General features: G+C 44.2%; 1 protein-coding gene across 6 annotated transcripts in view; it reads right to left on the reverse strand.

Moving 5' to 3' along the window:
* LOC124178965 (serine/arginine repetitive matrix protein 2) overlaps positions 1-16,940 on the reverse strand; it is a 72,299-nt gene that overhangs the window by 36,642 nt on the left and 18,717 nt on the right. For 5 of the 6 annotated variants that reach the window (XM_046562846.1, XM_046562843.1, XM_046562849.1 and 2 more), the window contains exons 3-6: positions 4,467-4,683; positions 2,016-4,348; positions 1,447-1,859; positions 1,206-1,303 (exon numbers count right to left, since the gene is read on the reverse strand). In XM_046562846.1, coding sequence (XP_046418802.1) covers positions 1,206-1,303; positions 1,447-1,859; positions 2,016-4,348; positions 4,467-4,683 — 3,061 coding nt within the window. The remainder of the gene's footprint in view (positions 1-1,205; positions 1,304-1,446; positions 1,860-2,015; positions 4,349-4,466; positions 4,684-16,940) is intronic. The other variant, XM_046562844.1, reaches the window with a different exon arrangement.

A 16,940-nucleotide genomic window follows, 5' to 3' on the forward strand; every position in this document is an offset into this window, starting at 1 on the left:
AAGTTGAAGACGGGAAATATTTTACTTGAAACAAATTGATCTCGATGATGTGTTTGAAGGAAAGAATTTCAGAATATATTTAATTGTAAGCTGAAGAAATTTCAGCCGAGAATAAAAGCTGAGCTTTGACTTGGGCTTCCAACTTGAGACCTGGATTGCTCAGCTGGTTGAGTTTATTTGCGAAACGGCGAAGCAAAAAGCATTAACAGTAACAAATATAGACGAGCTATCCCGACCGAAGAATTGTGCCGGAATCTAACACTCGGCGGGAAGACGAAAGTCTGGGGACGTCGTCGATGAAAAATAAAAGCGAATTTAAGGGGTCAAAAATCGAAAGAATGCCTTTAACCGTCGGTTCAGCCGCGAAGCGACGACTTTCCACCGACATTGTAGAAGACAAGCTTTAGAAAGAAGTCTAAACCGCAACGAATTTTAACGATGATTAACGAGCCGAGTGATCTTTGAGGCGAGTGATTATATTTTTTATTCACTCTACCTTGACAAGCTGACAAGGGACGAGAAAACCATTGAATAATAATTTCTGGATAAGGCAACTTCATCTTATCGTTATATTCAAGTTTCGAGATAGAATAATTATTGAGACAACGATTATTACGATACGTATGATTTATATTCTCGAAAAATTGTGAAATTTATAAAAGGTGCGTGATGTGTAATACATGTGTAACGTGTGGTAACTAATTTCAATAGAAAAAGAAACGAAATATATTCGTACATGATCCGCAATGGTGATCTTTAAGCTCTTATACAAATAAAAATAACAGATAAATAAGCATTAAAGCTGTTTGCACAGCAAAGCGTGATACTTTAGAATTCGGAAAAATTCACTGACTCAACTGCGCACCGCTTTGATCCACGATTGGAAAACCGTCCTCGAAATCATGAACAACGACGCGTGTAAACCGACCTCGTTTCCGTGCAAGAATCGATAGTATTTCCGGTCACTAATCAAGTAAACTCAATCGACACGTGTGTTAGTTTTATAAACAAATATCCGTCGTCGCAAAGGAAACAACGAAATAAACGATTTGTACGATAAATTAGAACAGAGTAATCCCGTTACGTACGATAAAACTAAAATGCGCGTTGTAAAGTTTTCCGAATCTTCATCATACGTTTTAATCTGTATTCGTTTGTAACACAATCAATTGTTCTAGTTTTAATAGTAAATATTTATGACTCACTGGGGGCACTGCTGATGTCACTCATCGAACTGTGCACCGAGCTTTGCGCGGTCTCCTGAGTAGGCGATGTCACATCCTGACGTCCTCTGGTTCTCCTGCTGGATGCAAAGACAGAAAAAAGGAAGCGTCATTGACCATCAAGCGCTTCGTAAAGCTCATGGTACTCTAGTATTTAACGTCATTCCCCGTCCCCATGAGATCCGGAATCCCATTCCCCCCGTAACTAGGAATCAATACGAACCTCTTGCTCTTCGTGGAGTCTCCGGGCGATCGTCGATTCGTCGTCGAGGGTGGTGGACCCAGACTTTGCAACACCCTTGACTTGACCTCCTTCCTCGGTGGTCGTGACCTTTGCTCATTCTTCCCGGCTTCTATCTTGCTCATAACAGCATCCCACCGTCCACCCTTCCTCGGCGTCCTTTGTGGGCGTCGTGCTTCCTTTTCGGACTCGTCTTTCGGTCCGGACTCGATCATAGCCTTGATTTTCGAGACGACGTTCCGCTTGGGCATCTTGTACTTCTTCAACGGCACCGGGTCCGACTTGTTCAACGCCTTCGCCGGCGGAGTCGGACTTTGAACCTCGATCACAGTCACGTCCAAGGTTCCAACCGACGTGTTCGAGTCCACCGATGAGTTCAAATTGCTCGCTGGTACCTGAAAAGAAAATTAAAATAGTGTCAGACGGTGGTGCCGATCTTTCAGATTCTGGAAGAAACTGTCTACCATTGTCTGAAATAAGTAAAATGGAAAGAATCCGCGATTTAACCGGACAATCGGCAACTGATCCAACAACATGTATTCGTTCCTCACCTGTAGGTTATCCGTGACGATCGGCTGTTGCAGCTGCTGCTGCTGATTGTCGATCAAATGAGGGGACGGCTGGCTCTTTTGCGACTCTGTGTCAGCGGTGTCGGGGGTCTGACCTTCGCTGTGGGGTTCCTCGTGTTGTTGATCGTCCTGCCTGCGATCGAGATCGGAATAAATGCCACTGGAGTCCATTTCCTCGCCTGTGAAGCTGGGGCAGCGTCTCCCACCGGGGGCGCAGAAGAGCGTACCATCGATGACCTGAGCCCTGCGATCACCGCGGACGATCTCCTCGTGGGCGTCGGCGTCGCTCTCCGTGAAGAAGTCCGAATCGGTCATAGGATCGGTTCGAGGGGCTGGAAGATTCGGCGGCGGTGCGACAGGCGCCGGATCGGCCCCGCGGCTGGCTGGCCTGGAGTTTTCTCCGTCGCCCTGATAGCCGGCCTCCAGACTAGTGATGCTGGTCACAGAGGTGATGAAGCTGACCGGAACGGTCCGCGTTGGTTCAGCGGGCTTCGGATCGAGCGGAAGGTCTTCGGGAGACGGTGTCCGCTCGCTTGACCCTTCGGTGGGTTCACCGTCGACGGAGGTGGGGAGATCCGATGGTCTGGATGCGGACGCCCTCGTCATCGCGATCCTGGATCCCCCGGAGCCGGTCAAGTTCTCGCAAGACGGAGTCCTCGAACACTCCAAGGCCATGCTGAACTCCGCCATTTGATCCGGCGTCAGTATGCCCAAGCTCTCGTCGTGCTCGAAGGAGTTCTGCTTGTTCAGCATCAGGTAGTGAGGAGCCGGCGTCGCTTTCGAGGGTGGCGGTGCCGCCGGTGGCGTCAATTCGTCCTCCTCTTCGGGAACGTTCAGGTCCAGAAGACTGTACGGACCGGAAGTCGGATCCGGAGTGGATTTCTTCGGCTTGGAGGCGATGGGTTCGGGATTCAAAGGCTCACTGAAGGTGTCGGTGACCTGCAGAGTCCGGTCGGCGAGGCAGCTGTCGCCGATCTCATCGATCAGGGTGATCTTCGAGTTGTAAAAGTCGAAGTTTCTCGCCGAATCGTCAGCCGGGTTAGCGGACTCCTCGAGTTTCGACCGATTCGTCGTGTCGCTGGACAGGGTGTAATCGACTAGGCAGGTGTCGTTGACGTACTTGATCTGATTCAGGCGCAATGAGTCGTAGAAAATGCTCGGAAACTCGGCCGATTCCTTCCTCATCAAGCTTCCGCTTACGATACTGGCGCGAGCGGGGATTCCCGGCTCGATGAAGTACGTGTCGTTTAGTTCGTTGTCGTTTTTCACTTTGTCGTCAAGTGTCGTAGGGAATAAAGTCGTTCCCGGTATATTTCGCCCGTTAATTTCTCCGCCGGGTATCGATATGGTCCGTGAGAAAGCGTCGATGTTCTCGGTGACGTCGATCAAAAACGTGCCATTCGGGGCCTTTTGTTCCTTGGCAAACTCGGCCTGGCCATGACCAGCCTTATTCCCGATCAAGAAGGTGTCGTTCATGTCCTCGCGGGACAGAATTCCACCGTTCTGTTTCGCGGCGTCGGGACTAAGGCCTGCGATCACGCCGGGTTTGTCGAAGGTCAGGTTCTTCGAGTCGGCCCCTTCTTCGTTGGGCTGGTCAATTTTCCCGCAATTATACGTGAGTCGTTTCGTGAACGGTGCCTCGACGACGGGTGATTTGTCGGCGTAGAAATTGGGCAAAGTCGTTTGCTCCGAAATGGCGGAGTTGCCGTTCACCGTCGGTTTCACGTTTATGAACGATTCGTTGAGCGTAAATATAGCCCCGGTTGGTTTCGGCAACGGTTTGCTCAAATTTACCGTCACGTCGTTCACCTTGTACACCGCCTGACGCAGAAGAGCATTCTCGACCTTGTTAATCAGGTGGGTAATGTTCCTTACGCCCGTAGAAGACTTTGGCATCCATTTGTCTTCGGCATCTGCGTTGGACGGTACAGAGGAGGTTTCGTTAATCTTTGGCAGGGATTTTCTCCCCTCGTTCCCCGTCGGTGAGGCTCCATTCTTCTTCAAAAGACCCGCGTCTGTAACTGACTGAGCCTTCTGCTCCGGCGACTTTGAGGATTCGACTTCCTGCGGCGTTGTTTTTGGCTTCGCAACGGTTCCGGTCACGTTCAGGTTCGTCGATTTTGTTCCCGGCGAGACGGTAGCTTCGTTCGTCGAGGGGATCGACGGCTTCGTAAACATCGTAGGCAGGACCAGACGATTGCCGGGTGGGATTTTCGTTTTCGTCGTCGGCGACGGAGTTTTACACTTTCCAGCCTCCTCGCAGTCGACATTGTCCATCGGTGAAAGCCCGAAGGTGTCGTCGAAGGCTTTGGTACCTAAAACGGAATCGTCAAGCAAATTCAGTCCGACTGGTGCGTTGCGTAAAGGTTCGAACGTAATCACACCTCGATATTTTCCAAAAAAACACGAACGTCAAGAACTCGTCTACCGTACCTGAATTCGGCTGAACAAATGGCGTCGAAGTGACGCGACCCTTGTCTGCGAGGTAGAGGCTCTCCATAAGTGATTTCACCGATCCCCGCTGTCCGGCATTCTGTGGTGTTACAGGAATTTCGAATCCTGCAACCTTGTGCTGGGCGACTACCCTGGGCTTCGGAAGAAACGAGGGCCGGATGGAACCCGGCATCGGTATCCTGCTCTCCCCCGCGTTCTGCAATAAAAACATCATGCGAAGATATTTAGTCGAATGTGAGAGAAAGCCGACACGGTTGATACTCTATACACATAGACTCCATGGTCTATAGTCGTCAGCTTTATTGTTGAAATACATAAATGTCATCTGGTCTGGAATTAACCCCAAGTTTTTCCGTCTCTTATACGAATCATATCCACGAACGCGTCACCAAAAAATCCTTCCCAGCTGATGCATCCGACAAAGCTTCGCCTTTACGCCCACCCGGACTTTCTTTGGTGGAGTATTTGCGAGCGACGTAAGCCGTTGTAGTGCATGATTCAATCAGCGTTCTGTATCTCGGTTCGCGGTACGTAGGAACCTCCGAAAGATAGTGAGTGCGTTCGTTGCCCTTGGCCCATCTCCAAATAATACGGACCGCTGTATCCGCGGGCCTAAAGCTCCCCTCGAGGATGTGCACCATCCGTGAATCACAAGTGCCCGACTCTTGGCATCATCCTCCACCTCCTCCTCCTCCTCCTCCTCCTCTTACGCGACACTCCGTTAATCTAATCTTAGCCAAAAGCACGAGACGTTCGCCACGTCACGTGCCGTACCGTCATTTCTTCATCTCGAAGACAATGCGCCGGAATCTGCAGCAGGTACTAAGTATAGCAGGTGTAGACTTTGTGGTATCAGGAAAGAAACGTCGAATAAGTCACTCTGATCAATCCAACATATCAGCGGTGGGTTTGAAACCCCGTCAGCTGCAATCGTGGAAATTATACCCTGTTCTAGTGTCAAAGTGAGTCGGTATTATGGGGCGTGTATGACGCGCGAGAATTTCATCGAATTAGCCGTTATTCTGCTCGCGAAAAAACATATATACGCAGAAATAGTTCTTTCAAGGGGGTTTATATTTACGACCGTAGTGCACTTGGATCTTTATACCGCGCTCTGCATATTTCGAATCGCAATCACGTGTCAGGGTTTAAATCAACCGCTTGCACACTACGAGACAGATTGAAATATGAAATACGAGAGGTTGAACGAGCTTGCGGAATGTTGTCTTGCGAATTAGAGGATCTCGCGATTTCAACTTTGAAATGAACAGTGAGCTACAAAGTTTCCGCTCTTATCCGGCTTGTTGAATCCAACTGTTAGAGGAATTTAATTTGGCTCGAGATCAGGGAACTTTGACCAAGTTTGCAACCGTCAGTTCACAATTACCAGGATTCAAATTATATAGGTCAGACGAAACGATGTCTAGCTTTTCTGAGATTTGTTTTTATTTTTTTTTTTTTCAATACTTTATAGAGGAACAATAAAACTGATGGTTCTATTGGCGTAGTTCTGCTATATCAGACACTGAAATCAATTTATGGTTTCTCTGATAGAATAATAATGTATATTCCAATTTCTCGAAGCATTATAGCTTGAATTGTAGGTTGAGACGGATCTAACAAGCCGTCATTGACCCATTTCTTATTTGGAAAAGGAACTCCCGACTCCAGACTCCACTCGTCAGACTTTTCGATTTGCGAATCTAATATCTCACGCGATCGGCTTATCGAAAATGGGTCAACCTTCTCTACGATAGTTAGACATGAATGTTGTATTCATTTTAGGTTTTAACCATATTTTTCTGCGGAAACTTTAATCCTGATGGACAGGAAATTTGACAACAATATAAGCTGCGCGGATTAATTTCGAAGTAATTTGCTACGGTACAACATTACGCGTCATGGAGTGAAATTGCGACGCAGCCTGAGCATTTATCGATTTTGGGGTGGCTGACTATAACGGCGAGTCCACGTACCTACTTATTATTGTGTACGTAAAGTAAACGAGGTTGCGTGCATCCCTCGACACGCGTTGTATGCCAATCTGTCATTGTGTTGTGTACGATTCGTCAGTCACAATTATATATAGAAGGGTACGTACGCAGCGAGAGATATTGCGATTGTAATTTAAACGTAAATTCCTCGAGTCTGAATTTCGCGACGGACGATTTCATCGCGTTGTTTACCCTTCGTCGTCTCCGGAATTGCGTTTGAACGTTGAACCGCCCCCGTTTGCAGAGCAAACCAGAGATCCGTTGTACGCGACGATCAGGAAACACTTGTTACTATAACGAGGAATAAAAATCCTCGGGGTTTACTACGGTGAAAGATATCGGTGGGTAAGAATTACCGCGCTGATTGCAAACCCCTTGAACTTCGATTTCCGAATACACCGACGAATGCAGCGGTATCTTATAAAGTGCCGCTGTAACGTATCGATTCCCGATATTCGAACGAACCGTCGCAGAAAGTCTCTGCAGCGAAAAGCCGGGAGAATTTTATTCGCCCGTTGAACAATAAGCTGTCGCAGGCTTTCTACGTCTCGAATCATAGGAATTATTTCATACGGAATGTATAACGCGAGTGGTGAAGAGGCAAAAGTCCCTTTCGAACGGTCGATGACGTAGAACATGAAATAGCGACTTTCTTTGTCACCTGAGCCACTTTTCTCCATCGACTGCTTACTATTGCAATATTTTAACTCTGGATAAAAGAAATATTATTTACAGAACTTACCAAATTCGGAAGGGAAAAAACATCGTCCGAAAGAGGCCGACTTGACAAAGAAAATCGTACGTTTATGTGCTACATACGCATATATGTATTCGTATATCGTAGCCATGTGAAATGCAGATGTGACGATGAAAATTATTCCGACCCTTTCAACTTGACGTTACACCAGCATGGAATTAGAGCCATGCAATAAATGTCAGAGTCTGTTGCGCGGCGGTCTGGAATGGAAGTTTGCATCCTCGAAGAGAAATTACGCGTGTAATATCTTCTTCTGTTTAGGCGCGCGATCGCTTAATAGACTGGGTTTTATTACAACCGCGGAGGGATATTAGGTCAGACTGGAGATAACAACACGAGCCGACGTGCTACCACGACTATTTCTATCCATTCCTATTTTTCCCGCGGTCTCTTTTCCATCCACTATTTTTATTTGCTCTCCTATTTTTCAAGAGACTACACGAGACTGCATCTCTTGGCGCGTTTCTTACGACATCAGGGAGCCTGGAATCGGGATCGATCCAAATCGTTCAAATCCAAGTTTGAATTAGTTCTTCGTCACTGTTATTGCAACTAATTATAAGAAAGAGAGAGAGAGAGAGAGGAAATTAGTGAGCTGACTTTTCAGGACCATGACCTTCGTTACGATGAATAACACAGGCGAGAAGCTGAGATCATTACCAGACTGAGTAACGGAGTATGTGCAGCGATGACGAGCATGTGTAACAGCGTAAAACAACTCTACGGTGCTGTATTTTATTAGGCTTGAATTTGCGCTAATTTATCCCGCCCACCTGACCGACAATCGTCGCCCAGCAAACTCACTATACAGTTGTGCGATTTCACGCCTCGAGCAATTGCAAACTTGCACAGGGAAACGGTCGAGCGGCAAAATTACCGGCTGTGGCAGAAAAGCTGGTTTTGAAAAAAAAAAAAACACGGCGGAATCGGATTTAATTAGGGTGGAATATCGACGCGGAAACTTCAGCGATGATTTGAGCTCTTCGCGTCAATGAACCGTCGCACGGTGATGAACGACGATACATGCTGTCACGACATAGATCGATAATGAACAAAGCTGGTTCAATCAATAAAGCTATTTGCCAATTCAACGAAACTCCTCCGTCAGCACGACACAATTATGCGGTCTCGACCAATGGACAAATCGCTTTTGTCCGTTGTACGAGCTGGGTGACTGCACGAATGTTGTAAAATTGATCGAAACCCGGATGAAAGCTTTTTTTTTCCTCAACGTGCAGAGATTATAATTATACGGCTCTTCGACGTCATTCGGTCGTCGAACTCTCAATTTCATGCCCGATTCATGGCTAATGATGCGATGAGAGTGAAAAAAGGAAACGCACTTTAATTTGTCGAAGACAGATTACTCTGCTCTGCTTAATATTCATCAGAATCACGCATCTATCGTTTGTTTCAATGATTGTGAGTTCAGATTGTTCTTCACACTTTGCAAGGAATCAGAGATACCTATGCCAGTAAATTTCACTGGATCTTAAATTCAAGGATAAAATTAAGTACTTTAATACGCGGCTGTGTACAACTAAAGTTACTCTTAACTCAAACAAAAAGATATGAACAACCTTTCACTCTCTTCTTGCCGCTCTTCGCCGGAGGTAAATCTCGAAAAGAATGGTAAGGAGCAAAAAAAAAAGAAAAGAAGGGATTTCTCATTTTCCAGAGTGGTACGCGTGTATCCGGCGACCTTGAGCCTATAGCTACCAGAATATTGCCGCTTCGCTCCGAGTCGTTAATTGCACCGAAAGCAGGAAAGCACTCGGTGCGACTTTGCCCGCTTCCGCTAAAAGCTCTACGGCAGCATCAAGTGTTGTGGACCCAAGTGCGAGTCGAGCCACAGACCTGAGACCTAAAAATTACCCGTGGCACGTACGCACGTGCATACTGTTGAGCATTCGTCGGTTGAAAGGTGGATTTTCCACATGGGATTATGTCCACTGCATGTGCACTCCGTGTTTTACGTTCGTTTGACACCAGCTTGTGACTCTTCACGGTTCCCTGACTCTTGACGCATGTGCGTGTGCATCCTGCATACTTCCACTCACTACTTTTCCAGTCAGTCCAAGCGTAAACACTGGATTCGAGATAAGAGTATCTCGGCTCGGTTAGACTTGTCGTACTTGCAGTACTGGATAGAAAATAATTGTAGATAAAAGAAAGTGCTTCGCAGGGAAATTTGCTCAATCTACACGTTACGCAAGTCTCTGCACAGCTCAACGGTCAATCGATAAAACCATGATCAGGTAGACGTTTTTGACACCAAATCCCGGGGGGTCGAAGGACTTCGAAAATCGCATGTCTTGACCTCAACTTCCCGAACAGACTTTTCTGCAATGATAATATGTTTGCCGTACGTTTCAACGGAGGCAATCAACTAGCGAAAAAATATTATTGTTGGAATCGAATCGTTGCATCGATACACAGCGGTCAATTCATTGCGTAATTCCAATTTGCCGTGGAGGTCAGCTGTCAGGAAATTGCTAAACCAACACGCGCGCATCCATCTTCTTTCTTTTTTATTTTGCTACACGCGGAAGATTCAGAAGTAGTATCGCAAAGCTTCAGGTAATGTCTGTCTTATTTTTTATCTTTACGTTTCATGGGAATTTTTTATTCGTATATATTACGACGGTATGAGGTCTGGATTGGAGGGAATGCACTCTGCCTCTCGTCAGGGACGCCCCGGATGCTGCGTCTGTATTACATCCGCGTTTTCGTCCGGCAGAGACGCACTTAGGAGACGCATTTTATGGTAAGTACTTTACTTTATGTCGGTAGAGGTGCGAAGGATCACGAGAACCATAATCGGTATCCATCGTTTCTTTTTCCGGTCACGTACAGTTTGATAATTCAATTTTTTCGTAGCACGAAGACGAAACTTCGAGTATCATCGAACCGATCACACTCAAATCATGAAGATATTTGACGAAGGCGGTAATCTCAAGTGTAAATAATGCACTCACGTAGGAAATATAACGTATTTCCGAGAACATTGTTGTCACTTTCAGTTCAAAAAGTATGCGTCCAATTGACCAAAAGTTGTCGTACCTCAGTTATACAACTTTCTCTACAATAGCCAAAGAGCCCGATCTCATGGGTTTCTCTTCGAACGAAATTTCTCACTGATTCAAGGACAGAAGAAAATGAGTCCACGATGTAACACTACACCTATAATTCGTGAGCGTATGTACCGGCACACACCGCGGGTACCTAGACAATGGTTGGTAATACACCTTAAAGCGCACAGTGTGCGGATGATCGAAATAGGACAGCAAACGAACCGTGCATCTAGGCAACCTTCAACGGGGAACTTGCCACCTGACGTCATCAAACCCGAACAGACAATAGAACCAAGAGTTTTTAGTATCGGAGCAAAGGGAGAAGCGAAGAAGGACGAGGCCTACCGAGCAACAAACCAGTCAGCCAACCGACCACCAGGCGCGGATTCACGGCTCGGTGAACCCATAGCCCACCTCGAAACACCAACAACTCCAACACCATGTTCCAGGTGGGATAAAACGCTTCGCCATGACGCTGAATCGATGATAAATACGCTGATCGTTACCTCTCCCCCACATCGAACGAACGAATTATCGATACTCCGTTGGTACAGGAATGAAGGAAAGTATAAACGTCGTTATTGACGAGACGGTAAAATTCAGGGTAACGAACGTTCCATTTATTCTCCATTAAATGACTCTTTTCACTTATCGAATGGTGATTTCTCCATGAGAAAATTAATGGTCCGCGAACCTTAGGCACTAGTTTTTCATGTTTGGTATTCCTCTACTACGGAGCACCGAGCCGTTAGAAACGGATGAGCTTTTGGCGCATGAGACATTGACGGATCGGACGAAGCCGAGAGGAATTTAAGGAACACTTTGGTACCGGGGATGGGACAGCCGCGTAGGGTATCTGAAACGGTTCATTGTTGATGGTGGGGGCGTATCATCGATCCACTTATTCCGAGGACGGGTCTAAAACGCTTCGCGTTGCAGAAACTACGGGAGTTGATGGTGCGGGTGGAAATGTAGCCGGGAATTGAAATGAGAACGAACGAAAAATTCGAAAATTTTACCGTCTCAAGCTTTACGGTCGCTGCGTCATGCGCGACGAGCGTAATTTGATCACAGAAGTTGAATTCTTTCCCGATGTATGGTTTTGGAGGAAATTTAATTCGGCCCACTCCGTGACCCTTGGACCGAGGCTTGGTACCCTGGTTTTAAGTAGGTAACTCTAGAGCGTACGAAGTGTCATCGTACTGCAGTGGGTACCGGATTGATGGCCAGCCGAGGAAGCCTTTCTCCTAATCTAATAAACTGCAAATCGCAGAATGGTGTGCAGAGTCGACAGGCATATTGTTATTATAAAGCGTCGAGACTGACCGTAAACTGACAATGAGAGAGAGAAAAGGAAGGGAAAAAAACCGAGGAATGGTATGTACAAGGAATTCAGTCTACCGATCGAGCACGGAATAAAATCATTAAAAGAAACTGCGGACCGACGAAGCATCGAGCGGCAGTTCCACTTCTTGAATGACAAAAAAATTTCAAGAAATCGAAAATTGATCGATTCACGGTAATCGAAATAAGCCGTACGTTGGACGTACGAAAAATAATGATCATAATCATAACAATAATCATAATCAATACAGCGCGCGAAATGTTGAGCTCATAGCCAGAGGGAGTCGGTTCGGCAGCTGTCTACGTCATCGCGACTAATAGTTCTACTTTCGGATTTCGTTAAAATTCGCATCTTTATCGTAGCGTGCTAATTTTTTCAAAATTTCGATTTCAGACATAATGACACGCTGAGTATGGAGTTACCGTTTAATTAATGGAGGATGTGATACCTCTGAAAAAATTTAGTAGAATCGTGAATTTGTTATAGCTGTAGAAAGAATTGGAAAACAATTTAACGAAGCGAAAACTGTGTACAAGAAAGTCACCGATCGTGTTGAGATTTGATCCGATTTGAATAACGAGTGATTTATTGGTCATTGACGAAAAATGTAAGTTACTCGAAAATTGTTGGATAAAATTGATACATCCGTTGCTTTGTGTACCTGAACACTATTTCTGGGTTAACGCAGCAGAGGTCCTCTTTTGCAAACGAGCAGAAGACTGTGGTTGAATCGTGGAAACGTTGAGGTGGCGAAATCGGTTTTCCGAGATTTTGTTTTCAGATAAGAAAACGAGTCATAACACGTGCGTGACACTGGGTCGATACGAATTCCAGTCGACCAGGCGCTTTATGCTCGAATGACACGAAACGCACGCCGGACGGATACTGATCTTGAGGCCACGGGCTGCAGAATTTTGGGAGAGCTCGAATCCTTCCCAGCGGCTTGACAGACACGAATGACAACGCCAGGCGTTCCGGTCCAGAAATTCATGAAAGAACCAACGAGCCAAGGAAGATTCTTGTCTCTGTGTAACGCAATAACGCTGCGCCATTCCTTTGTCGTAACATTTTCGCTGACATTTTTGTTCACGGGTCTTGAATCGCGAGCGAATGACGATCATAAATTTTTAGGAAGAAAGAATAAACGAAACCATAAAACGAAGAGAGAAATGAGACGGATGTAATAAGGCCGCAAGTGTTGGTGACGTTTTTGAATTTCACAAAGCGAAATTGGAATTCAGAAAAAATTTGTCCCCATGTAGCAAGCAGTCTCCTGTCTTTCGCAATGAGAAAATTTTCTCAGCATTTTTCTGTCGGCTTCGCCTACCTCGGAAAAAGAAACTGCTAGAGAATTGATGAAAGGTTTGAATATTGGCTGGAACGAGGTATTGATCAATGTTCGAAGTCTTCCAGCAGTCAAAGGAAGGAAAACGACAGGGAAAAATAGATTACACCGTGATTTGAAATTGAATTTTGAGATTTTTCGATTTTTCTCAGCGATATTCGAACTCCGGGTTTAAAAGTATCTTATCCAAGAAACGGTCAACGGTATATTTCATAGGACTTTCGGTTCTTGACCTCGCTTAACCGATGATCAAAAATGATCCATGGACGGTGATCTTGAGTGACCAGGAAACGTCTGATCCTCCGATTGCGTATACGTTCAACATATAAGAAGAGTTGTTGCGCGGTTAAGAATCGGCGGATGAATAACCGGTGGATTGAACGTGAAAGCACACAATCAACGATGTCGTCGATGTGGCACGAAGGCCATAAGTGCGATTCTTTCCATGGAAAAATTTATCAATCGCGATCTGTAATCGTGAGGCGTCGATCTCTCACGTAAACTACATGTCACACATACACATCGACGGAGACGCGTTACGTCTATCTCTGCATCACCTAGCATCGGTGATCGTTACGTCAGCTTATATACTTCGTGACCCATTCGAATATCTTTGAATACATCGCGGAGCTGCGGAGAAGAATAAGCCAGCCGTTGCTTGCACGCTTCGTAAATTCGAGATATCGTGTACCTGTAATCCCTCGGCGAAAATTGCCTCGAATCTCCTCATACCGGAAACACAAGTCGAGAACCATTCGTTTCGCGGCCCAGAAAATCCGGGAATCGGAGAAAAAAGATTGGAGCGAAACGGAAGTGTAACCGAATATCAGATTCGTACGATAGTTAAGGTGAGGAAATTACGAGTACGGAATTTTTTTCGGTCTCTGAAAGAGGAAGGAAAATGATGTCAAATTTTAAGGAGGTTCGACGGCGTAAAAACGTAAACTTTTTGTTAATTTTTTTTTTTTTTTTATATGTATGAAATAATCATACGTTGATTACTGAGTTACGAAGATCTCTTCGAAAATACAAAAGTAGAAAATAAATTTATACACCTGAATGATGAATAAATGCTGAGATATCGATGTTTTGTTGCAAGTTGCTTTAAAATTATGAAAAATCCAATAGGTTAATTCGATTTCACTCTACGGTGGCTGATGTTACGATTTTTACCATTTCGAATCGATTTGAAATAAAACATCGATATCGAAGCTAGTATTTATGATTACAGTGTTTCTTGTTATGGTATTTTCGCAGAGAGAAATTTTTGTAGCCGACGAACATAACGATTTTATGAATACTCTATTCACGATTATCTCATAATAAAATTAATAAAAAGTATACATTTTTGGGAGGTCAGAGCGAGAAAAATTTTATTTCTTACTCTACTTTTTTAATTAAATAACGCTTTAACGTCAATTTATTCTTGCACAAGCATTAAATTTTCTCAACAGTTACAAGAAAATCTAGTAACAGTGATCGTAATGAGAAAGAATAGTAACGGATACTAGAAAACTAATTTTCATTTTCTACCTAGAACTATATTTTTCGATTGTGGTAAAAAATGAGAATATTCAAGGACCGAGCGGTAACCGGAACTAAAAATTTCTCTCAGTGCAATCTCCTCAGGCGCGAAAACAATCGCGGTGAACCCTTTTTCGGTAAATTGTACCGACAATGAGAACCTCTGGTTCGAACCGATGCGGGATGAATGCGCGTTGAACTCTTGGCCTTTATATATATGTACATGTATGCGGAGGTACGCTAACCCCCAGAGACTCGGATCCTAGGCGAAAGAAATCCTCCGCAGGGCGTTATACCCTGCAGGCTGATTCACCAATTGCCCTATAAAAGCGACCCTCCACCAGGATTGCAAACAGCTTCCTGGGCGAAGAAAGAAGAGTTTGCATCATGCGTAGTGCATCGATTATGCGTCAATGGTTACGTATATTACACATGTATTAGGGTGGGTTTTTCTTAAACTATTTTTTTTTTCTTACGTACCCTTCGAAAAGTGAGTTTTTCTAAAATTCTCAAAGGTGCGTCATCCGGTTTTAATTTTTCAAACACTCTAACCGAAATATCTCGAAAATTATACAAGGTGGGAAACTGTTTTTGGTTTCATTTTGTAGATAATCAAATACTACTGTACACTTGAGTGTTCAACTTGTATTCGATATGAACGTTTAAAGTTGAGTACGTTGAATAAACGAATGAAGATGCTTATTACCTTGGAAATTTTTATCTCACTCGTGTTCTAATCCGATACAAATAAACTCACGCGGTAGTCACGACACTTTTTAAAGAACATTTGATTATCTACAAAATGAAACCAACAACAGCTTTCTAATATGTATAAGTTGTTGAGATATTTCGGTTAGAGTGTTTGAAAAATTCAAACCGGATGAGGCACCTTTTAGAATTTTGCTACCGAGTTCCGATTTCACGAGGCTTCGTTTCAGGCTAAAAACCAACTTTTCAAGCGTACGTATAAACAAAAAATAGTTAAAGAAAAAACTACCCCAATATATATAATATGTAACTTCGGCACGCATGCTCTAGTTCCGACTTCGATAAGATGGGATACAACTTTCTCTTATATTCGTTCAAGAAATGAGGAAATAGAAAATTAGCCTAATGTGCGGAAATAAAATTGCCATGCGCGTATCCTACGCAACTCGTCTTTTCCATCCGTTCACGCAACGCGTGTAAATCTCTGTGTAAACGTTTCGTACTTTGATAGTAGACGCGTACCGCAGGTGTAAAATGATGAAATCGGTCGAGTCGGGTTCGATGCAGGTGCGTATTGATCGGATATAAGTTAGTCGATGCGTTGTACAGTCCTGGAACTATCGCACATACATAGATATAGGTGTATTAAACAATCTGCAATTTAATTCGCGAGAACTCGAACCACGCGATGTTCACATATAATATACTATACCTTATACCTATTCATGTTTCAATTCGCACTTCACCCTGCATATTATATGTTCTGACCGTTTCAGAGCGATAAGTGATATCCACATTCCGTCATAATCATTCCTAGAATGCATGATCGAAGACAATTTTAACTCCAGGTTCATTAGAGTTGAGTTTCCAGAAAACTGAAGATCCTCAAGTATGTTCTAACTACTTTATTAAACAATTGGTCCCTGATTAAAGCATGAAATAACTGGTTTCATCAAATTTCGAATTCGTTTCAATCCGACGTAATTTGAGGAAACAAAATTTAATTTGATTTCAAGCAATATATATGATTATTTTTTAATTTTATCATGATCGAAAATCGTGAGGAAAAATTGGAAAAATGTATTTATTCGATCAAACGACTTCTCGGTATGCTAGGCTTTTATGGTTAACCTTCGCCGACTCGCAACGCTTCCGACACAAGTATGTAAAAGCGACCTAAACGATCCAAACTATGCGCGTAGGTGTCTAGTTTTTACTGGCTGGTTTTTATAGACAGCGTTTCGATCGCAACAAATTCGACTCGTTGGAAACGGTATTTGCGTCGCATCAGGGCAAGTTGTACAAGTTTTTTCCTGATGGGTGCGAGTAGTGACTTTCATTCATTCATCACTCGTGTATAGCGAATAAGATGGGCATATTTTACAATACACGCGCTGTCATTATTCGCGGATCAACTGCAGAGTTGTTATTTATTAACACCTATAAGCGACGATGAAACGGTTCTCGTAACAAAAGCCGGTGGAATTTCAATGTGATATCGACAAAAAAATGTCTGCCTAAAGGAAGGAAAAAAAATTTGGAAAAATTAGCACACGCGCTGCTGGCCTGGCAAAAATTCTTTCCGTCATTTTGATAATGTAACCAAAACGGTGGTATCGTGTCTCTTAAAAAATTCATATTCAAAACGGGTTTGAGGACAGATTATAGGCATAATTTTCTGATTGAACGCTTTCTAGAATTGAACA

Source organism: Neodiprion fabricii, chromosome 3, assembly GCF_021155785.1.
Source record: "Neodiprion fabricii isolate iyNeoFabr1 chromosome 3, iyNeoFabr1.1, whole genome shotgun sequence".
Classification (NCBI taxonomy): Eukaryota; Metazoa; Arthropoda; class Insecta; order Hymenoptera; family Diprionidae; genus Neodiprion; species Neodiprion fabricii.